Source organism: Zosterops lateralis, assembly GCF_965231275.1.
Source record: "Zosterops lateralis genome assembly, chromosome: 1".
Classification (NCBI taxonomy): Eukaryota; Metazoa; Chordata; class Aves; order Passeriformes; family Zosteropidae; genus Zosterops; species Zosterops lateralis.
This window is the reverse complement of record NC_139762.1, coordinates 51043812-51066567: the sequence shown is the minus strand read 5'-3', so window position 1 is coordinate 51066567 and position 22756 is coordinate 51043812. Positions and strand designations below refer to the sequence as shown.

The 22756-nt window shown below is 37.2% G+C and overlaps 1 protein-coding gene across 2 annotated transcripts in view; it reads left to right on the top strand.

Moving 5' to 3' along the window:
• CUL1 (cullin 1) overlaps positions 1-22756 on the top strand; it is a 53772-nt gene that overhangs the window by 10601 nt on the left and 20415 nt on the right. For both annotated transcript variants that reach the window (XM_083867319.1, XM_083867318.1), the window contains exons 2-7: positions 5905-6197; positions 18545-18719; positions 19393-19560; positions 20618-20668; positions 21619-21709; positions 22429-22592. In XM_083867319.1, the coding sequence (XP_083723445.1) occupies positions 6058-6197; positions 18545-18719; positions 19393-19560; positions 20618-20668; positions 21619-21709; positions 22429-22592 (789 nt within the window). In that variant the 5' untranslated portion in view covers positions 5905-6057. The remainder of the gene's footprint in view (positions 1-5904; positions 6198-18544; positions 18720-19392; positions 19561-20617; positions 20669-21618; positions 21710-22428; positions 22593-22756) is intronic.

Sequence of the window (22756 nt, the reverse complement as noted above, 5' to 3'; positions counted from 1 at the left end):
AGCTTGTAAATTGTAAAGGCAAAGAGGTAAAACGTGAAAACAAACAAATTTTGAATCTCTCACGACCTTATATTTAAATACTCATGTAAGTATATACCTATATCAGTATACAAGTATATACTTATGCAAGGCTCCCAGCACTTATATCTAATTAATCATGTAGATTGTATCTTACAGGCTAACTCCACAGCAGTGGAGGGAGGTATATTGTTCTTAGCTCTGTACTTAGTGTTTGCATGCCTTTTTCAAAAGGTGTTTGCATGCCTTCATGAAGAATCTTAAGCCTGGTTTGTAGGCTGAATCACTGGCAGTGTCCTTCCTGTCTCTGAAACTGTCCATGTTTGGTAAGAGAGGATATATGAATATTGAATTGACTGCTTTGGTTGCAACAGGGGTTTGGTTTATTTTTTGGTATGTTTTATGTCAAGCTTAATGCTGAAAAATAGGTGTACTTTTTGATGGGAATTGTAAGGCAAAAACTTAGTAAATAATCTGATACGGTAGTACCTAAGGGTCACTTCAACTATAGCCATTTTGAAATTTATGTCAGCTGGGGTATAAATTAGCATGCAGTGTTTTAAGTTGTTTTTAAAATAATATAAGAATAAGCACACAGCTTGTGCTAGACCAAAGGTAGTGTTTAGTGTTCTTCTGTTTCAGGTTTTTTAAAATACTTGTGTGATTGTGTCATAGAGTGTTCAATCAGTATTGAATATCTGGAGTAATCTGAGTAGTTGCCTTGGCTCCATGAAGAGACTTTGAGGGAATAAAACTGGTCAGGAACCTTATTGAGTGTTGCTGTTTGGTAAACACAAGAGCGTCTGTTGAATTTCTGGATCAGACTTGCTGAAATACCACTAAAGGAGAGCAGAATAAAGTAAGTTAGAGGAGTTGGGCTGAAAAATATGGAGAAAAGAGTTTAACAAGAGGAATTTCATCCTGCATTTTTAAGGGTGTGCCTGTACTAAATGTAGTCACTTTTAAAGCCAAAGATTAAACTTTTATTATGCTTTATTCTTTTAGCCAAGAAGGCTGATATTTTTCTTTTAGTGGCCATAAAAGTGAGCATGGTCACTGCACCAATTTTTATGAAAGATACCAACCTGCAGCCACTGTGCAAATGAACTAGCGCTGCACTCTTGTTACTGGAGAACTTGCATTCAGTTTTAGAAAATGGATTTGAGGCAGTGTACAAAGGTGAAATTCTGACTTTTAATACATATATTTGTCAACTTTGGAAACTTCATAATGCTGAAGGTTTTTGAACTTACTTTTAGTGACATTCTTTCCACCATAGCTTATTTGTGAAATTTCCTTCTCTTCCCAAATGGGTTTGGATTTAGTATGATTAAAGCCAGTCATTTAAACTCATACTATTAGACATGACAAGAATGTTCTCCTCCTATTTCAAATTAGACAAGAGATAAAATAAGTCTAGAGGTTGTGCCTCTTTATTGCATCTTTAAAACAGTGCTATCTGGGCTCTTGCGTCAGCTGGGAAACCTTGCTCTGAACCTGTAAGTTCTTACTGTGCAAGAAGCTGACAAGTTCAAATTCTATCTGTAATTACTGAAGTAAACTATCTTGAAGTATGTAATTTAGAAATAAAGGGTTGTGGGAGAACAACAGGTGATGCACCAGCCTTGGAGCTGTAAAGCTGAAAGTTATATTGTGTTGGGATGTAAAAATTAGATATTCGCCCCAGCAGATGGCTTGGGATGCTGAAATTCTCATGGGATTTATTGTGCTTTTTAGATGAACGCAGGGTTAACTGTCATATTTTCCTGAAGACCTCTTCCAGCATACACATCGTTTTCCAAAGAGGTGGGATATCTAAAAAAATATTCTTTATTTTTAGACTATCAATAAAAACAAGCCCAGTATTTTCTAATGCAATGTGTTTCGTTGCATATGAGGTTTATCTGTCATGATGTGTGTCCCCAAGTAACAAAAAAGAGGGAATAACATTTATTTGAAGAAAGCCTTTGAGGCCGTTTTAAAGTTTTGGCAGAAGTGTTACCTCCTTTTGTTTGGACTGTTTTAGTTGCAGTACTTCAGGGCAGGGTGGAAAGATTGGCTGGTATTGAACACTGTCATCCTGCTGCATCAAATTGTGCATATATTGTCTGGAAACAGCAGGAGAAATATTTCTCATGCAAATATAGCTGTGTCCAAAGCTGTAATGAACTGGGTTCTCTGGTCCAAAGCCGCAGAGTGGATGTTGCAACTCGGGCAGCTGGTTTTATCCTTGAAGCAGGTCAGCAGCAAGTCTGATCTGTTAGGGCGAGAAGGCGCAGTGATGGTCAGTTCAAGACCTGTTTGTGCACAGTCCTGCCAAGAGCACTTTGCCAGGGAGGGATCTCACTGATTTAAAGGTCATGACTTCATGGCGAGGCTTTAATTCAGGCAGTTGCGCACAGCCTGGGCACTGAGAAATCTGGCTTAGGGACTCTCCCTCTTTTTAGCGATTGGGATGTTGGGTGAAGAGATGTAGTGTAACTACTGTGGACTTGATTTGACCTTTGAGGTTCTTTTGGGTGTGAATCAGGGATAATAGCACTTCTCACATGAAATAGAATTTCATATGTTTACATATAATAGCAGCTGTGCCAAGTAACAAAGCCCTGCTCTTTCTATAAATTTAATACCGTAGTTTAGTTTAACCTCTAAGTACAAATAAATCTTTTCATAAATATGCTTTTGTAGTTAAAGAATTCTTATGTATTGGATTTTTTTTCTTGTTAAAGTAATATATTAATAACTACTTTTCTGTTTTTCTGCACATGAATAAATCTGGAAAAAATTGATAGTAGCTTATAGAATTATTCATCTATTGCCCTATTTTCTGGTTGTTAACCAGTAATTTACTGGAAGAAGTAAATTGTTTTGAGTCTGGGAAGTTAGCAAGATGGTATTGTCATTCTCTATTCATGTGTTTAATTGCAAAATTCAAATTGGAAGATGGTGAGGTAGTGTCAAATACAGTGGATTTATGACTTACAGAGAATATTTTTATACAGTGGACTGCATGAGAAAATAAAAACCAAAATTAAGTTCTTTTTCATAGCATTGTTTTTAGTAGCTACATCCTGACTTAAATACAGAGGTTTACTTTAGGGGAAGTGAAGGGAAAATTAATAAAGAGTGAGGAACACCTTGAATTGAAAAGATACTGGGAAAAGGTAGTATTCATAGATGCACCAGAGTTCATAAAAACTGGGAGATGTTTAATTAGAGAAGAGAATTAAATATTTCCATCATCATAGAGGAGGAGACTCAACACATGCTGGTTATGCTTTCTGCTAGCTTGCAAGGGATTGGCCTTTTGTTAGAAGCTCTTACACAGCAATGAAGTATTTTGTATTAGATGCACCAACATGTTTTTACACAAATGCACACTAACCTCAGGCTGCTTGCTATTGGCAGATGAATAAGCAAGTGACAGTCAGTTAATTCTTACATGTACTGCAGTTGTCGTGGGGTTGCAGATTCCAAAACTGTGTCTTCTTCAGTACCAGATTTAAGAAATCAAAGTGTTTCTGCTCTCCTGGATTGTAGACATTGAATTAATTTTCTTGCTTTTATTGCAATGCTGACTTAGGATCACAGTCCAAGACTGTGGGTGTGTAGCATGCACAGAGTATTTCCCACAGTGGAGGTGAATTGCCACTTGTGGACCTTTGTTCTTCCTGGATTTTGTTGCTCAGTCCTGGAAGCCCATCGTCAGTAGTACTGCAGCAGGTTCAATTTCCAGAAATTAAAGATGTTAAATGCAGACAAGGTATGATCTAGATTGCCCTTCAGCATTATGATGCATAATTGTCATGTGTCTTTAATAAGTAGCTTGCTTATTAATTAGAGAAATTAGAGAAACAAAAATGGCAGGGTTGACTTTTAGGCATGTGTTTTCTAAGATGGATATTGATTGAGTTCTTGCTTTTCCACCTAATCCTCTGACTATCTGTTTCCCCTGTAAAAAAGAAAACAAGCTACATAATCAGTTGTATGTCAGATTAAAATGAGACAGTACTTGCTGCTGAGACTCACATAATGAAAATACTTCTTGGTATTTTCACTTAGAGCTTGAGATTTAAATGTGTATGGGTGATGGGAAAGCAAAGGACTGTGAGAAGTGGTAATTTCTGTGTTACTGTAGTAAGGCTGTCATTGACTGAAAAGAATGAAAAAATGTCTCTATCTCAGCTGGTCTTTTTAGGGTCCAGAAGAAAAGGCAGAAGAGAACTTCAGATAGTTGGGTGGAGGTCAGGGAGGGTATAACAAAATACTTAATCTTCAAAACTCTGTGCAGCCTGGAGTGTAACATAGAATAGCCTAGAAGTATGACTTAACAGTAGGTCCTGAAGGAATATATTATATTTTATTTTCTGCTGCTCAGAGGTCAAGAACAAATAATAGGATTTCTTTGGTCTCAGCCTATACTATTCTTGATATTACAGAAGGGTTCAGATGAGCCTTGGATGACAGATTTATCATAAAGATGTATTGTCTGTGGAAGAAAGGAAAGCCATAATGTTTCACTGTGGTTTGAGTATTCCAGTCAGTGAGCTCTAGGGTGCAGAATGACAGAGTGGTTTGGGCTGGAAGGGATCATCTAGTCTAGTCTCCTTGTCTTGGGCAAGGACTCCTTCCACTAGATCAGGTTGCTCAAAGTTCCATTCAGCAGGGCCTTAAACACTGCCAGCATCAGGCATCTGAACTTCCTTGGGCAGCCTGTTCCAGTGTCTCACCACCACCCCCACAGTAAACAATTTCGTCCTTATATCCACTCTGAATCTACCTTCTTTTAATTTAAACCCATTGATCCTTCTCCGGTAACTACAGTTGCTAGTAAAAAGTCTTTCTCCATCTTTCTTCTAAACTCCGTGTATGAATGGAAAGACTCCAGTAAGATTAAGTTGGTCGTGACTTAGTACAAATCTTATTTGTGGGCTAATTTTTTACATTGTCATTTTCTGATATGTTCCTAATTTTGTCACTTTGGGGGATAAGACATCTTAAAATTGCAAACGTATTTTTATGGACTTTTGTAAAAATGGATCTTCACTGCTTGATGTTTTCAGTGGGCCTTTCCAGGAGAATATGTTCCTTTTCCATTATATCACAAGGCTGATGAATTGGTAGCCATCTATTCACTATGTCCTAAAGTTTGTGCATCTAAAACTCATGGGAGTAGTGCATTTTCTTACTTTCTGATTGTTTAGTTCACAATTCATTCAATATTTATTCTGTGTATTCCTATTAGTAGTTCTTTCTTCCCACCATGTTCTCTTGCTGGTAAAATGACATTGAAGGAAGTGGTGTTCTTCTACTTAGCAAAGAAATTAATGTAAGCTTATGCTTGCCAGATAGAAAAAAATCTCTGGTACCAAAATGCCTTGGCCTTTCAGGTTACCTGTAATAGAATCTCAAGTCTGGAAGAGTTACTGATAACTGAAGAAAAAGTTATTTGTAGTATCTTCCAGTTAATCTTCCATATCCATAAGGATGTTTGTTAAACAATGAGCTACCACAGAACCCAGAGTTGCTCAGAAGTACTGGAGTTTTACTGTTGAATGGGAAAAAACTGTTTTCCATTGCTGATAAATAATGTCTGCTCCTTGGAAAACTTTTTAATGTTATGTTTTGTTGTTAGCATTAGGTTTCTGTTGTCAGCTGCACTGGTCTAAGTACCTACAGCCTTTGGATAATTCTGGGTACTGTCTCATTTTGTAGTGAATTGCTGGACTGCAGAGTTATGGTTCTTGGTTTTGGTATTTCCCGTCTTAAGATGGATTTATCATCTGTGTAAATGAAAATATTTCAGTGAAATAATAAAATTTGTGTCTTTAATAAGGATAAATTTGGACTGTCATATAATGTATATGTTTTCTTTTCCTATTGCAGGTTATCTTCCTGGGAAACATCACTTTTTGTGTGTAAAGAATATCTCGCTGAGTTGCTGCAACTGAGTTTAGAATGTTACTTGACTTGTGATTCTGATGGAGGAATAACAAGAGCTCAGGCTGCTGCACTGGAAGACTTTAAAGGAAATACAAAATGTCATCGAATAGGAGTCAGAACCCACATGGACTTAAACAGATTGGTCTTGACCAGATATGGGATGACCTAAGAGCTGGAATTCAACAGGTTTACACCAGACAAAGTATGGCAAAATCCAGATACATGGAACTCTACACGTATCCTATTGCCTATGATAGTGCTTTTGCTGCTGGTAGATTAGAGATAGCTTTTTACTTTTTTAGACACAAAATTGCTCCATAACTATTTCGCTTAATGGTTTTTAAGAATGCATGGTTTTGTTTTGAAGATTGGCCTTTTCTATGTATTATTACTGGCAAATAGCAGGAACATTCTGTTGTCTGGAAAACTGGCTTCTGTAATTATTAAGACTACCTCTGTATTTCAGGTCTGATTACTATTATCTTTAATAGAGCACATGTTTAAAAAGATTTTATTAATAGGTCAAATTTTGAGTCCATAATGCACACAAAGAAAACAGAAGTTCTTCTTCTTTTCTGTTAGTCTCTGGCATTATGCTTCAGGTCTTATTGATAATCATGTCCAGTTACCTGGAAATTTTTCAATTGTCATTCTCTATGTAGTACTTTGTTCTTGACTTTCTTGTGTAATTTTCCAGCTGGAGTGAGAATGTCTCCAGTGGATTTTGCTTTAATTCCTAGCTTGGGTAGAAGAGAGCTATTTTCCAGTATGTCCCCCTTCTGGGTGTTGTTAGAAGATGCTGGAAGGGGGTTCACCTCCTTGGACAAATGCACTGAGTTTGGAAATTTCTAGGGAACTTGTTTCTGTCAGGTAGTGTATAAGGATTTTTAAAAACTAATTTGAAGGAGATGTGTCTCTTGTTGTATTATAGCTTTGGTGTTTGTCTTTAGGACTTCATTTAGAAAGGAAATTCTTTTTTATTTCACCTATAAGGTGGCATGTAATGGATTCGATGACCTTTGTTTTGCTTCTTTTGCTCTGCCTTGCCTCTTGTAGCCTTGTATTGCTCAGGAAAGTCAGCACTGCTTGAGAAGGTGGTGGTCTGCACACTTTGCTGTACATATGATAGAAATGATGACTGAACACGTTTCCTATCATTAAGTAGTTCTGCTGGTTTTCTCTAGAAAATTTAGAGTTGTGTTTTTTAATGAGGTTAGTTTGTGAACTGATGTCTATAGCTGTTGCTGGCACTGATTTGGAACTGCAGCATATAAAATTTTACTCTGTATTAATTTTTTTGAAAGGACAGCTTTTGGAGGCTATAAACCAGTCAATTCTGTAGCTTCTTGGACTTTCTAAGGAGGTAGAAAAGTTTTTCTGTGCATGTAATCTTAGCATCAATGTGTAATCTTTTCTATCTGTGCCTGCAGAATCCATGCTCCAGGGCATGGTGGGAGAAGCCCTTAGTAGCCTGCTGAGTGTTTCTAAGATACTTCTTTTATAGTGATGGGAAGATGAAATAACATTTGTTTAGGGTCAGAACTTTTCCTAAGATTTAAAATTAGTGATTTTTTGCAGCACTAGATTTGACATTGCTTTTGACTCAGTGAAACAAGTCTGTAAAAATTGAATGTCTGATAGAAATTTGACATGTGTAGTAGTAGAACCTCTGAGAGTTTTTTCTTCTGAGTGGTTTTAATATATTCTTGTTGGTGATGTCTCTTAAGCAGGGCAGCAGAACACTAAGTGCTGATTATAATGGTAATGGTAAAACACTGGCTTTTTCCCTCTCCTGATGTTCTCAAAGATGCGCAGAATGAAGCTGTAGAAGGGGTATGCTGTCTATTAGTTACTCATTTCCTCCTTGCTCCTGCAAGGGAGTTGTTGGTTCAAAAATAAGGACTGTTTTTGTTAATTTCGTAAGTAAATAATTTAGGGGGTAATTTTGGTGGTCAACTTGGATTAATGTAGTAGTTCAATAACTCAGAATATTTGATACTGGTTAGGCTGAGTATTTAATCTACTATGAAGATAGCAATGCATTTTGCATCCTATACCAAGTACATGTGTTCAGAAGTTGTGTTTAAAAGATTACACCCCTTTCAAAGCAGTAACTGTGACATATTTGCTCAGTCTTTTTGTACAGCAGGTCTTGTAGTCTGGTGGACTTTTATTTCAGGAAGCTTTGCTTATCAACCAGCTTAGTTTGGAAAGCAGAACAGCTGCAGATGAGCTTCAGCTGCAGCTGTAATTGGTCTGAAGATCAGTCCTCCTTACAAGAATGTCTTGACAATTGACAGTTTAGTCTTTCCACATCCTCTTTTGGCCTCTTTCTCTCTTTCCCCACCCACTCCCCTTTTTTTTTTCTTGTCAGGATATTCCTTCTGAAGTAGATTTCATTTCATCTCTCTAATTTATAAGAGGGGAACCATGCATACAAGCAAACCTACCTTCAGACCTATATCTGCTCTCGATTTTTCAATCAAAATTGCTTGGAGATGGAGAAGATTTTGTTGTGCCTTGGTCAAGTCCGTCTGGAAAAGAATTAGAATATTTACACAATCCAAACAGTTCAGACTCTGTCACACCTGCACTGGTTGTCTTTGTTCAGAGGGCCTCTTTTTGTGAAACACTGAGTTCAGTCTCTTGAGTACAAGCTGGAGCCTGTGCTTAAGATGGGTTTTTTCCCCTTCATTTCAGTGGGAGCAGAAACAAGCTGATTATTCGAGGAATTTTCTAGATCTGAGACTATTGAAGAGGTGAATGAAAAAATTTGTTTCTGTGTGGTGATTACCAAGTTCTCATCCATACTTCTTGTAATTTAGATTTATTTGTGCTTTTAATTGCGAGGTACCTTTTTTGTGAGATCAGATGATCATGTATTTCCTTCTTGTGTGGTTTGTTGTTTCAGTGTTTCATGTTTTTTTTCCCCGAAATGTGAGATTCTTGAAAATTAAATCTATGGTGTTTGTCTGTTCCTACCCAGATATTATGTAATTTCTAATACTGAAGAGCCTAGTCATTCCTACAACAGTAACACCATCTGACAAGCAGTATTACAAGCTAGCTCAGAATTGCATGCCAAGATTGGCTTTATGCCAAAAAGAGAAATAGTCAATAAAATTAACTAGATTTCTAGGAACAATAGACCTAACAGCACTACTAATACTGAGGGGGAAGGGCTGTGTACCCTCTTTTCCATTTAGTGATTATTAGTTTGGAGGCTGTGATCCACAGGACTCGCTTGTAAAAGTCAGTGTTAGTGGTGTATTTATACAGAACATCTCCTGGTGGCATTTAGTCTGTTTGGAGGAAACTTCAATTAGTCTGTTCAAGAGAGATTAGTACTTTTGTGTAGCAAGTTTTGAGTTCCTGTTTTGAATTGTTGTTTGAAAACCTATTACTTGATTTACTAGAATTATTCTTACTCAACTTACTTATATTGCTGTAGGCCACTTGTCTTTATAGCCACCTCTTCTTAACTCCATTTGATAGTGATAAAATATTCATACATCTTGTGCTATTTTCTTCTCTTTTGGCAGAAATCGATGTCCGTTTTTCAAACTAATTGTATGGTGAGCTGCCATTTATTTTCCTCAGACCTCATGGTATGAGAGGATGAATTGGGTTTACTCAACATTTGTATTGAAACTCCATTGAGAGAATGAAAGGGTTGTGTTACTTTTCTTGTTTTATGTATCTTAAGAAGATTCTCAGGCCAAGTATTAAAGTGTCAGAAAACTTTGCTGCACTGTATCAAAGTGGTGTAATTTTTCACAGTGATTTAGACAAAGAGCTGAGTAAGTTTCCTAAAATACTTACTTTTTTCGTCAAAACACACAGCAACAATTTTCAGATAGCATTGGAAAGAATGAATGGAAAGATTAGTGGTGTACTTCTCTGTTGTATGTGTGCATTGCTTATTTGAAATGCCAAAATTTTGACATAAACTTATGCTTTCCCTGCTCTGATTTAAAAAACATAACCTGAGAAGCATTTTTAGGGATTGTTTTAAACAATGGAGTTAATTTATGCCCATATAGAACAGATTAATCTTTTGTCCAAGTTTAATATTTAAAGAAAATTTGAGAAAAATAAGATGAGTTTAAAGATTCTGATTGCTATTAATTTATAACAACTAAGATTTATATCTCCATGAGGATATCTTAAAATGTTTTCATTGATAAGAAGAGTTTATAATACTGTGGAAGGTATGATGTGGTTGTTTATCTAAGATATAAATGACAATGTCCAGATCGCAGTGTTCAGATTGGCTTTCAAAGTCTTTCTAATGTTATATACATAAAAATTACAGTGTTGATTTCAACAGGTTCCTAGAATACATTTGAGTAGTTGATTGGCATCATTATCATATAGGTCTTATGTGGAAATTTGAGGAAAATGACTTTGTGACTTAAAATTTGTCTTACACCAGTAAATTGGATCTTACAAATGTGTTTCTTGTATTATTCCATTATTAGTCATCATTAATAAGTATTTTCAAAATAATTGCTTGAAGTTTGTGAAGGATAGGTAAAGGCTAGGCTGTTCTGTCACATTTCATTATTTTATGAAAAAATCTTTGCTTACTGTGATTCAGTTTTGTTCATTTATTTTAACAAAGTGGTGGCTACTGAATATCCATTGGATCAAATGTAAGTAATTATATATCAGAAGAGGCTACTGTAATCCTTTTATAAAATGGGAATTTTTTTTCTCACGTATTAGCAAGTGAATACAGGAAAATACTATGTTGAATATTAAATAATTAAGTGTAGTATGCTTACACTTTAAAAATACCATATGACTCAGGATAATCTGTCTTTTCATAAAATAGAAAGTGTATATATATTTAACTTTTTTTTTTTTTTTCCTGTGAGTAGATTCAGCCCCAGTAGTGTATCTTGACCAGGCAAAACCTGAAGCCCTTTTCCTGGCATCCATTTGCCAAGGTCTTTTGTAGTTGCTTCTCTTGCAATCTTTTTGCTTGTTGAATTCCTGTATTTTAGCAGGATTTTAGATGAGCAGATGCATATTAAAACTGTGAAAATGTCTTATTTTTCTAATCACATGGATCTGTTGTTACCAGGCAGCACGGTATGTTCTTGTTTTTTTCTTTATGAACAGATTCTATTCAGAAAAGATACTGAGGTGTTAGAGCATGCACTTTTTATTTACATTTCAGACACTGTTCCACTTTCTCTTAAGATTCTGTCACTCTAAGCCATCCTTTCACTTCAATGTCAAATTGTTTAAGGTCACTTTGAATACATCAAGGCAGCCTCTTCTGTCTGCTAGTATTAGTCCTGCATATATTCAATATCCTATTTCATAGGACTTCTCATGTTCCAGTTAGTGCTTGTGTGAAACATAGAAATAGAAGTAAATGTATCTGTTGACATGTTTGAAGGGTACATAATACACTTTTTCATATGTGGAAAGATACATGTAATTGTATGCATTTGTGTATATTTACAAAGATTGCCTCTTCAGTTTGAAAGAAGGGCAGAATATGTTTCTATTTGTGCAGTCATTTCCTTTCTTTATGCGCTCTTCCACAATGATTGCTTGCTGTTCTACTTGCTTTTTATAGTAACCAATAATACTCTGTTCAGAACCAACCTCTATCAATGCAAAGAAAGAAATTTAAAAGCAACCTCAGTTATGGAGGTTTTTACACTGGCATAAAGACTATACACTTTGTTTATGAATTTGGCTTTGAAATTTTGTGTTTTCCTTGTAACCCAGTGGTTCTCTGTGATTTTCTTGAGTTTATGCCATGGAAAGGGAAACAAGAAGTTATCTATTAATCTTCAGCTGGCTTTTGCTAAAAGTGTCTCTGATCTCAGACTTGTAGAAACATGTTTGAGCTGAGTTATGCCTGGATTTTCATAGCAGCTGCATGGCTGATGCTGTAATAGCACCTCAGTCTCTTGCTTCAGTCCTTCCCTGACTAAAATGGTTTGTCTAAAATTGAGTGACTTAGCAGAGCAGTTGTATCAAATCTAAAGGCTTAAATGTATCAATTAAAACTTAATCAGTTTTTAGCACAAGTGGGGAATGTGTGGGGTTGGGTACAAGATCTTAATTTTATTTTCTTTTTTTCTCTGAATTGCTTTGTGGGGGTAACCCTTACTTACTGGATGATGAAGTGAACATACATGAACTCTCTTGCTGATACCTCCCTGAAAAGAATGAAGGTTTCTGGGGTGTTTGTTTTACTGCTGATCCTCACAAAGCTAAAGTGAGTGTTCAGAGCGCTTGTTCTGAAAAGCGATTGGGATTTGACAACCTCGTAGTTTCAAAAACTCATGCAAAATTCCTTCATCTGTTTGACTCACAAAATATTAAAGTCATGTAGGCATGTCCACATTTCTTAGCAGCTGCTCTTATGTCTGGTGTAATCCAGCCTGGTCTTCTGGATTGCAACAGGACTTGAATGGCTTTAATTTTGAAGAAAATGTCAAGCTGCTCTTTAGTAAATATAATAAGCTGTGTTGTTTGTATTAGAAGTGGTTCTACAATAATACAAAGCTTCTATAATCTTTGCCAGCAATTTTCCTATCAGTGTTTTCAGTAACTCTCTGTATGATATTCTTGAATGCCTTTGCTGTAATCTAGGAAAATAAAGATTTTTGACAGAAGTGGAACTAATCTTAATTTAGTCCTGTAGGCCAGTTACTGAGCATGAAGTTAATACTGCTTAATATCTGTGAAATAGCAAGTTTATGTCTAAAACTGATACTAATAATAAGGAGACTAGAAGTAATGAGAGAGAAATTGTGATTGGACAGTTGTTTGGCTTGTGTTGTTGTTGTGGGCATCTCTGTGCTGTAGTTTGCTGCTGTGTTGTTTAAATTCTGTTTCCCTCTCAGTTGTTTTAATTTTACATATCTCTTCCTCATGCACACTTCTTCCAGTTATGTTAATTTTTCATAGCAAAATGGAAGAACTCTGGGGACCTGGCTGTGCTGCTGAAAGGTGAATCAGTTATTACCTCAGCAGAACTCTTTTTCTCTTAGAAACATAAAGACTTATGCAAAACTGAATGATTTATACTCATCCGTGTAGAGACTGAGTGCTTTCTTCTTGTGTGTTGAATTACTAAACTGATAATTTTTCTTGTTTGTTAAAACAAGTTTTAAAAAACAGGTTTGTTAAAACCTTCTTAGCTTTGTCGTTGCTTCCAGAGGAAGAAACCTGTATGGAGTACTTTGATACTTTTTGAGGGCAGAGGGTAGATTAGAGTTGACCATGGCACGCTCAAGCTTGTGTTTTGTTGGCATACTTGCTCAAAAAATATATGCAGTGCTGCTGAAAGAGCCTGTTTCACTTCCCCAGCGTGGATGCAGAAATTCAGATCTGCTCACCGAAGGGTCTGGGGAGAGGGACCGCAGTTGGTTGTAGTGTTGGTTACTTCTCCAGTCCACATCACTCCTGCCTGCATGAACTCCCATGCTACTGGAAACCAGGTGGCAAGTAAGCTCTCCAGCTGGATTGTGTGTTAGGGCCATGTTCTTCAATGAAAGTGATCTTACACCAGGCCTTAAATCCAGTAGGGTGTGGCAGCATGGGTTGTTTTTTTTTCCTGTTGCCCATCTTTAGAAACTGAGCCAAGGCTGTCAAAAGTAGTGTAAATTATATTGATAACAGAGGTGGTAAAATTAATTTGTCTTTGGCTGGTTTTTGTTTTGAAGACTTTTGAAGGACAATAAAGTTCTGAAAAGGATTTTTCACCTTGAACAGCACAATGCTGAATTATTTTATAAACTTCCTTGCAGTTTTCTACTCCAAATTTATTTGAGACAAGTAAATTAAATTTCTCCTTCACTGTAGGGAAGGTGTAGAGGTTAGAGGAGATTGGTCTTGATCTGTTCCTCCTGTAGATGGTTTGTCTGCTGGGCCAAAGCTTGGGGACCAGCACAGCTTCACTGTGGTTCAAACTTTTCTATTGATGAATTAACTTCTCTGCTTGTTATGGTATGCAAATTGTTGTACAGAATTGTGCAAACGCCCCCAAAAATGTTTTCTGGTAGCTGTTTGCATATGTATATAGCTTCCAGCATACAAAGCATGGAGGGATTTATTTTGCCTTCTGCAACTAAGAATCCTTTTCATAGCATTCCCCTTGTGATTCTCAGATGGACTGTCATGCACTTTGTTGTAAGCAGCGCCAAACTAATTTTGTTTTGAATATGTCAGTCTTTCTGTCAGTGACTGGCTCTAGCAGATGGAGGGACAGATTGTAAACAAAGTGTGAGAGAGCATGCTTTATGTAGAATATGTCAAAGAGTTACACTTGCAGACTGCCTTCTGCATGGGCAAACTAGCTTCAGTTTGACTTGCATGGAACAATGAAACTAGAGCACTTCAGAAGTGCTGTCTTGGACCCTTTGGCTGGCAAATCTCAAGCCAGAATAAAAGGTAAAGATGAGCATTACTGGAATTACTTTTGTTGCAGCTCTGAGGTGATTGCTGTCAGGCATGGACAAAAGGTCTCAGTCTCTTTGTTTACTTTACAAGGAATCCTGGGTTCAGTAGTAAAATGTATGGGGTAAGAAAATGGCTTATGTCTTCTAATCTCGGCCTTTTATTTTTTCTGAAGGCTGTTGTGATTGTAGAGATTAATAGAATGTTTTCATCAGGCAGTACTCTCAAAACCACAAGAATTACCCTTCATCTGGACAATCTTCATATTTTCAGGCTTATTTAAAGCTATTTGGGATAAGAGAGTTAGGGGAAGAAGGAGGCAAGACTGTCAAGGGGGTATTTATGAATCAGCCCTAAATTCCTATATTATCATGATGGAGAGGTTTTCTATAAACAGTTTAGAGAAATTTATGTATTAGCTATTTTAAAATTAACCTGTGGGGTAAACCTGCTTTTCTTGTTTGAGGCAAGAAAGTAAGTTGTGTATCTAGAGGAAAATAGTTGTGCTGTGTGATGTTCTTGACCTGAACAGGGAATTCTGAAATCAAAGTTTAGATAATAAAAGTAGCAACAGTGCCAGGGAATTTGAACAAACAAATGACTAGGAGGTGGAAGAAATCATTAATGTCCAGGAAATCAGTGGCTGGTAGAGATAAGAGGCTGATTAAAAGTTCAATTGCTTCAGTTCAATACAAATGAAGGCTTTATGTTATTGGTTGACATTGTGGGAAATTTAGTTATTTGGCATCTGGATGAGGTAACAGATTACAAAGAAATGTACACTGTGTATTTTCAAAAAGGGTTAATCTTTTTGAAAGAGCATTACTTCTTTGCACAGAATGCAATGACTTTCTGAGCAAGTTTTCAATATAGACTGTGAGTAGGCTTTTCTTGCAGTTTGATGTGAAGACCCTGACCCTTGCTCCTGGTGACAGGCAGGATACTCTGATCATTAAACCCAGTTTAAGGGTACATTTTGTCTATGAAATGTTTTATAAAATTAATTACAAGGAAGTTAACTGGATATTTGAAGACAATTTCCTTCTTGAGCTTTATTACTTAGAAGGAAATCTGTTTATAATTACTGTAATGCATTATATATTTGTGGTTTATAATTCTCTTGGTATTTATTTGTGCTGATGTCTTCCCATTTTATTGTGCTGGACTTTGTGAAGGGAAAGATAAAAGTCAAGTCTCTGCAATATATTAATTTCCTAGTTCATGGTGTGCTGTGGAAGAAACCTGTCTAGTGGTTAAAGCTGGGTCCACTTGTGTTGAGTGATAAAGTACTGGAATGGTCTGCCTGGGGAGGTGGTGGAGTCACCATCCCTGGAGGTGTATAAAGAAAGACTGGATGTGGCACTCGGTGCCATGGTTTAGTTGAGGTGTTAGGGTTGGGTTGGACTGGATGATCTTGAAAGTCTCTTCCAACCTTGTGATTCTGTGAAAACACAAAGCCAAATTAAAGTGTCTGGATTGGTCAATACAGTGTTTTCTAAGAAGGGATGTGACTCAAAAGCCTGTCCTTGGACTGTCAGTAGAAGAGTGAGTGCTCAGTAGCTTCATTCCTGTTGGCTGGTTGTTGTTTGTGTGAGTCATTAGGGTGATTTTTTGCTGTCACATCTGTGTCCTCATCAAGTTCAATTTGGATGGTACCTATCTAGTTTATTTTTCTTGCTTGTGGAATGCAGCTTCTTTAAGGATGCCTTCTGAAGTGTTTGAGGCAATGTGACTTCCACTTACTACTTTGGAAGAATTCTGAATATTTGATTTTTTTAGATCAGAAAACAGAATGTGTTCTTGAAATGTTACATTAACAGTTACAGCAAGTCTTCCAGGCTGCAGTAGTATAAGAGGAAAAAATACTGCTGTCACTTGCTAGGATTGTCTGCTGCCTCTCTGATACCTGGCTTAAAGATGTAAAGAGCAAACTTCTACCCTGGGACAGTTATCAGATTTTTCAGGTAGACAGCAGTGATATTGCAACAAGAACTCTAAAGGTAATCGAGAGGCACTTCAGAGACTTGGGATGATTGGTTAAGAGAGCAGAAGCTGAAGTAGTTTTACCTTTCTCCTTCCAGTTGCAAGGAATGATGGAAGAAGCAGGAAGAGCTGACAGATCAATACTTGGCTCTGAGCCTGGTGTCAGTGTCAGAATTTTTTTTTTTCTTTAATCAGAGCTAGATTTATATCACACCAGGCCTGCTGGTGACAGACAAGGTACACCTGTCTCAAAAAGGGAAAAGTACCTTTGCAGATACCTGAGTTACCAGGTCTTCTAGAGAGAGCTTTAAAGTAGATTTCAAGGAAAAGGGATAAAACCAGGGGGCAGTATGCCAATGTTTGAGGGATGGTGTGCTAGTGAGATCCTTCAGCCTGGTATGTCAGTGGAGGTGGGCAGTGGAGATCCATGTAGCTGCAGAGAGAAAAGGATCACTGTTAGAAATCACAGAATTGCCTGGTCACATAGGAGTTAGGGCTTCTAGCCAAAAAAAAAAAAAAAAAAAAAAAAAAAAAAGATGGTGGGATCAGCAGCCTAACCAAGTGGATCTGTATGAATGCATGCAGCACAGGCAGCAAGCAGGCAGCCAGTCACAAGCTCCCTTCCCAGGGGCTCAGGGCTGGAGCCAGTTCTGTTTAATCTCTTCAGCAATGACTGAGACAAGGGGATCAAGTGCACCCTCAGTGATCTGGCAGAGGACATAGTGTTGGGTGAGAGTGCTGATCTGCTGGAGTCTGGGTAGGCTCTGCAGAGGGGTCAAAAGAATCAGCTCCAGTGGGCTGAGGCCCGAGGTGTGAGGTTCAGCAAGGCGAAGTGCTGGGTCCTGCACTTCAACCACAACAAACCCAGGCAGTGCTGCAGGCTGGGGGAAGAGTGGCTGGAAAGCTGCCCCATGGAAAAGGACCTGGTGATGCTGTTTGACACCTGTCTGAACATGAGCCAGCATGTACCCAGGTGGCCACAAAGGCCAGTGACTTCCTGGGCCATATCAGCAATAGTGTGGCCAGCAGGACCAGGACCAGCAGGATTGCTCCCCTGTGCTCTGCACTGGTGAGGTCACATCTCAGATCCCATGCTCAGTTTTGGGCCCCTCTCTACAGAGACATTGAGGTGCTGGAGCATGTCCAGACAAGGGCAATGGAGCTGGGGAAGGGTCTGGAGCACAAGGCTGATGAGGAGAGGCTGAGGGAGCTGGGGGTGTTTAGCCTGGAGCAAAGGAGGCTCAAGGGGGACCTCATTGCTCTCTACAATTACCTGAAAGGAGCAAGGTGAAGGTCATCCCCTTCTCCCATGTAATAAGCAACAGGACAAGAGGAAGTGGCCCTAAGTTGCATCAGAGGAGAAGTAGATTGGATATTAGGAAAACTTTCTTTACTGTAAGTATTGTTCTGCATTGGAATGATACACCCAGGTGGTGGAATGTCTCTGGAGGTATTTAAAAGACCCTATAATATGGTGGTTAGGGAAATGGTTTAGTGGTGCTGTATTAGTGGTTGGACTCATCTTAGAAATCTTTTCTAATCTAAACAATTCTCTGACCCTGTGATTTTACACTGAAAATTCAGGATTAACTTGTAGCCTACAGTTGGGTTTTAGTGAATCTCATCTTAGGGTGTGCATTTAAATGTGTGTGTGTCTCACCATTACTGCTTTCCAGGTTTGTCCAGTGTGCCAATCTTAAGTGGCCAAATCTTTTATAGAAGATGGTGTTTGAAAGAATGCAGAAATATTCTCTTGCGTTTTCAACTACTGAATGTTGCTTGAGGCTAGTGTTGAAATTTCTTTCCGTTCAAATGAAAGCTTATGTATTTGTAGAAGACCAATATAGTAGCTCAAATAAATTCCATTTAAATAATCTTATCAGCAAATTCCACTGCTTTGTTTTCTTCGTGGTCTTGTTAAGTAAGCGTTAAATAAATTTAATGTTGTGGTCAGTACTTGCAGTCTGACACAATTTTACTGCAAATAATTCTGCTACAAATTACTTAATTTTCTTAGCTGTGGTTTGATTTGATGTGGGCTAATGCATCTTGTAATGCATTATGTTTAAGTCACAGTTGTATAAATAATAGCTTATTGAAATTAACATTGTTTTTCATTGTATTTTTAACATCTTATGGTGGCAAATGTATTCCTTAACTTTGCTGTCAGTCATGTTTATAACTACTGTACCAGTGTACACCAGTCTAATCAAGCACGGGGAGCTGGAGTACCTCCTTCTAAATCGAAAAAGGGCCAGACACCTGGAGGTGCTCAGTTTGTTGGCTTGGAATTGTACAAACGGCTAAAAGAATTTCTGAAGAACTACTTGACAAATCTCCTTAAGGTAAGATGGGGTATGAGATCGATCTGCACTTGTAGTAACATAAACTGGGCTGAGAAGAAAAGGTGTGTCAACAAGCCTAGAGGAGTATGCAGCCACTGAAAGTAAACTGAATGATCTTAAAATGTGCTTTTTTTCTCCATAGTCATTAGAATGTTTTGTTGGCTTTACCTCAGACACAGATCAGTCTCTGAGCTTGTACCTGCGAGCTGCTTTTCCTCTTCAAGCTGAAACAACAGTCCTGTGTTTCACAGAAGTAATGTTACGTGGCATCTTAAGCTGTCCTGTACTTGAGCAAGAACAGCTAGGCTTTCCAAGCAATTAACCAGCATATTAGGAATGCTGAAAAAATGGATGCCTATCATGTTGAAAATGCCTTACAGTAGCCTTTATTTTAGTTTAATAAATAAACTACTAATAGAGCTGGATGTTGTCTTGAGAGACATGGATGTCTTCTGGAGCTTTATCTGTGCTGTGCATTTTTTGCCAGCCTTTTAATTTCAAAATCTCATCCTGGCTTTGTGCTTTATTAATGTAGAACTAAATATATTAGCAGTATGTTACCTGTAAATATGTTGCATGATGTAGATTTATTACACAGTCAGTTTTTATACCCTGGTATGTCTTGATTGTACCCTAAAATTGCTCAACAGTACTGGCAAACTTGTGATTTCAGGATGGTGAAGATTTGATGGATGAGAGTGTGCTGAAATTCTACACTCAACAGTGGGAAGATTATAGGTTTTCAAGCAAAGTACTGAATGGGATATGTGCCTACCTCAATCGACATTGGGTTCGTCGTGAGTGCGATGAAGGTCGCAAAGGAATATATGAAATTTATTCAGTAAGTAGCTTTTTGAAGTGAGTGATTTGTCCATTCCATCTGCTATGTTGGCTTTATCATCCTGCAGATTACTCCTTGAATCTTGTAGGAGGTTCATAGAAATTTTGAAGAAGTGATCAAAGTGGTATTCTCCCTCCTTTCCCTACTCCTACCCCAGTATATTTGTAAAAATTCCAGGGTCTAAGTCTGAGATGTTTAAGCTGCCTTGTATGTATTGGGACTTCCAGTAATAGACTACTGAGGGTTGTCTGTTTCTGAATATTTGCTGCTTAGTGTTATCTGTGTGCCTCAGTGTGGCCTTGTCATCCCACTTAGAATTCAGCCAACCATTTCAAACATCACATGAAGGAGTAAATAGTATATAGTATTTTTTTTCTGATGACTTCAATACATTCCTAAAAATTTTTTAGCATGCAAGCTGCTAAGATTCAGACAACATTTGGTTTGTAGTGTAAGTTATTTTGGTACAGTTCTGAAAGATTAATATGTGATCTTGATAATTTTTTTTTTTAATGTGAAGTAATATAAATAAGAACTTAACAGAACTTCTGTATCTCAGATAACTAAAAGGGCTTTTTTAAAATAAAGGATAATTACTGTCCCTACTGGTGAAGCATTAGGAAAGTGCTATGCTATTTTCCTGCTTCACTAAAATAATTTTACATATGGTAGAAAAACAGTTGGTATCCTTAGTTCCCTTCCTCTTCACTCTAGTAGCCTGATGCAAAGGGAGTATGTCAGCTTGGAGGCTGCCAACAAAAAAAGCTGTATGTTTTCAAAGTAACTCACAGCAGGTTTTGTTAATTTCCAGAGTTGGCAGTGGATCCTCTGGTAGAAAAAGGAACAACTTAGTAAAGTTAGTGGAAAAGCAGGTTGTAATTTTGATGTGAAACAATCTCATTGCTTGAGAAATGTGTGTGCCAAAATATAGTTTTAGAAGTTCTGATTAGTTAGCATACTACATCAGCTTTCCTGAAAGGGAGCTACCCTACATGTATATGTGTATATGTAAGTATTTTCTTTATTCAATTTTCCTTCTCCTTTCTTTTACTTCTAGCTTGCCTTGGTGACCTGGAGAGACTGCTTGTTCAGGCCATTAAATAAGCAGGTATATACATTAATATATTTCAATTACAGTGTTATTTTATAGGGTTGATTTCATGTATTGTTAGTAACTACTTAAAAGAGTCGGCGGGGGGGCGGGGGGTTGGTGTGCACAGACCTGGAACCTTCTGCTTTGTGATACTAAAAAAAAAAAAAAAAAAAAAAAAAAAAACAAAAAAAAAAAACATATTTGAAGGAATAGGCTTTTTTGTGTGTGATTGAACCTTGATACTAAGACCATTCTGTTATCTCTCTGCTGAGAGGACCTTTGGCTTTTTTTTTAAAAAAAAGCTAAGGGGACTTGAAGTAGCAGTTCCAGTGGTTAGTAAGCCAGGCAGGAGTACAAGCTGATGACAGTCATGTCTTAAGGTTTGAGAGTCAAGATTGGATGAGAACAGACAGTGACAGGCTGGGATTTTGGTCTCTCCTAATATTATTGTGAGTTGTTAGATTTACATTGGTGCCTGGGAGACTCAGGTCAGCCAAATGTTTAAATTTAGTGAATGGGAACAAAGGTATTCCATCACAATTCTTAGGTACATGTTTATGTTGATTTCACTTCTTACCAGTACTGCATGATGAAGTAGTTGCAGCAGATTATTTATCCAAAGAACAGGTGGTTAGTTCAGTTCTTGCTACAGTGTTTTGTATTTCAGGTATAAAACAAAGAGAAGTTTGGCTTAGAAGGTGTTTCTTTGAAATTAAAGGAAAAAAAATACTAAGCACTTTAATACCCATATACACCTTGGCACTAGTTAGACTGTAATTATGTTGTATAACTTAAAGGTGTATCATTCTCTGTAGGAACTTTATATGTTCAGATCTCCTTAAATGTTGTTCTCAAGGTGCCTTACTTTTCTTGAATATGGAAATACACTCCTAATTAAGTATGGTGCTTGATGTACCAGCTGCTTTCTCTGTGCTTGACTTAACTTTTAATCCTTGTTTTCTAAGGTAACAAATGCAGTGTTGAAATTGATTGAAAAGGAAAGAAATGGTGAAACTATCAATACAAGGCTGATCAGTGGAGTTGTACAATCCTATGGTAAATGTGATTTCTTTAAGATTTTGTTACTTTCTTAAAAATAAATAAAATAAATTTACGTACCCTATCAGAACCCAGAAGTAACATCCCACCTCCTCAGATGTCCAGTGAAGACTTCTTTTTATAGTAACATAAATGCAGTTATATATTGTATATCTTATATAACTGCACATTTGTACTGATACTTTATACAATAACAGTTGATTATACCATATTTGTAAAACTCGAGAGTGCAACTGATAGACAAGAGTGTTCATCGTTTACAAATCAGTTATTAAGGAGCTAAATCTGGAAGTGGGGAAGGATGGTAGTTTGCATAGCAGAGTGGGGTTGCTTTTTCCCTCTTGCCTAATATTGCCATCCAAATTACTGACTAGTTTCATTAATAAAAGAAAAGCATATAATCTGGAACTCTTAAGAGCGAAAAATGAAAGGAGAATTTGAACTACCATTTGAAATAGTGAAGTTTTTCAAATCCTATAATCCTACATTTAAGAAATGTATCTAAAAGTGTAGTTGACATTAGTAATGTCTTGTACTGATATTTTTTAAATGAAAAATCAATGTACTTTTTAAAAAATGGTGCTGCTACAGTCCCAATTGATTGTTTTCATCTAAATTAGAAGGGGTGTCCTTGTTTATTTGCAGGAGACCACTTCGTAAAAAACAACTTTGTCATTTCTTGATCTTTTTTGTTTGGTTGTGTTTTTTTCCTTTAGTGGAGCTGGGGCTGAATGAAGATGATGCATTTGCAAAAGGACCTACACTAACTGTCTATAAAGAATCCTTTGAATCCCAGTTTCTTGCTGACACAGAAAGATTTTATACACGAGAAAGTACTGAATTCTTGCAACAGAATCCAGTCACAGAGTACATGAAGAAGGTAAATTACTTAATCTGCTTTGTGATTCTTGTTTTTCTGGATACTGATTTTTTTGGAGATGAAGGAATATAAATTCTAGGGGTTTATTATCAGTTTCATAAAATGATGGTTATTTTACAGAAAAAGGTAGCTGGTTTTCCCTGTAGTGATTTGTTTATGTGTTT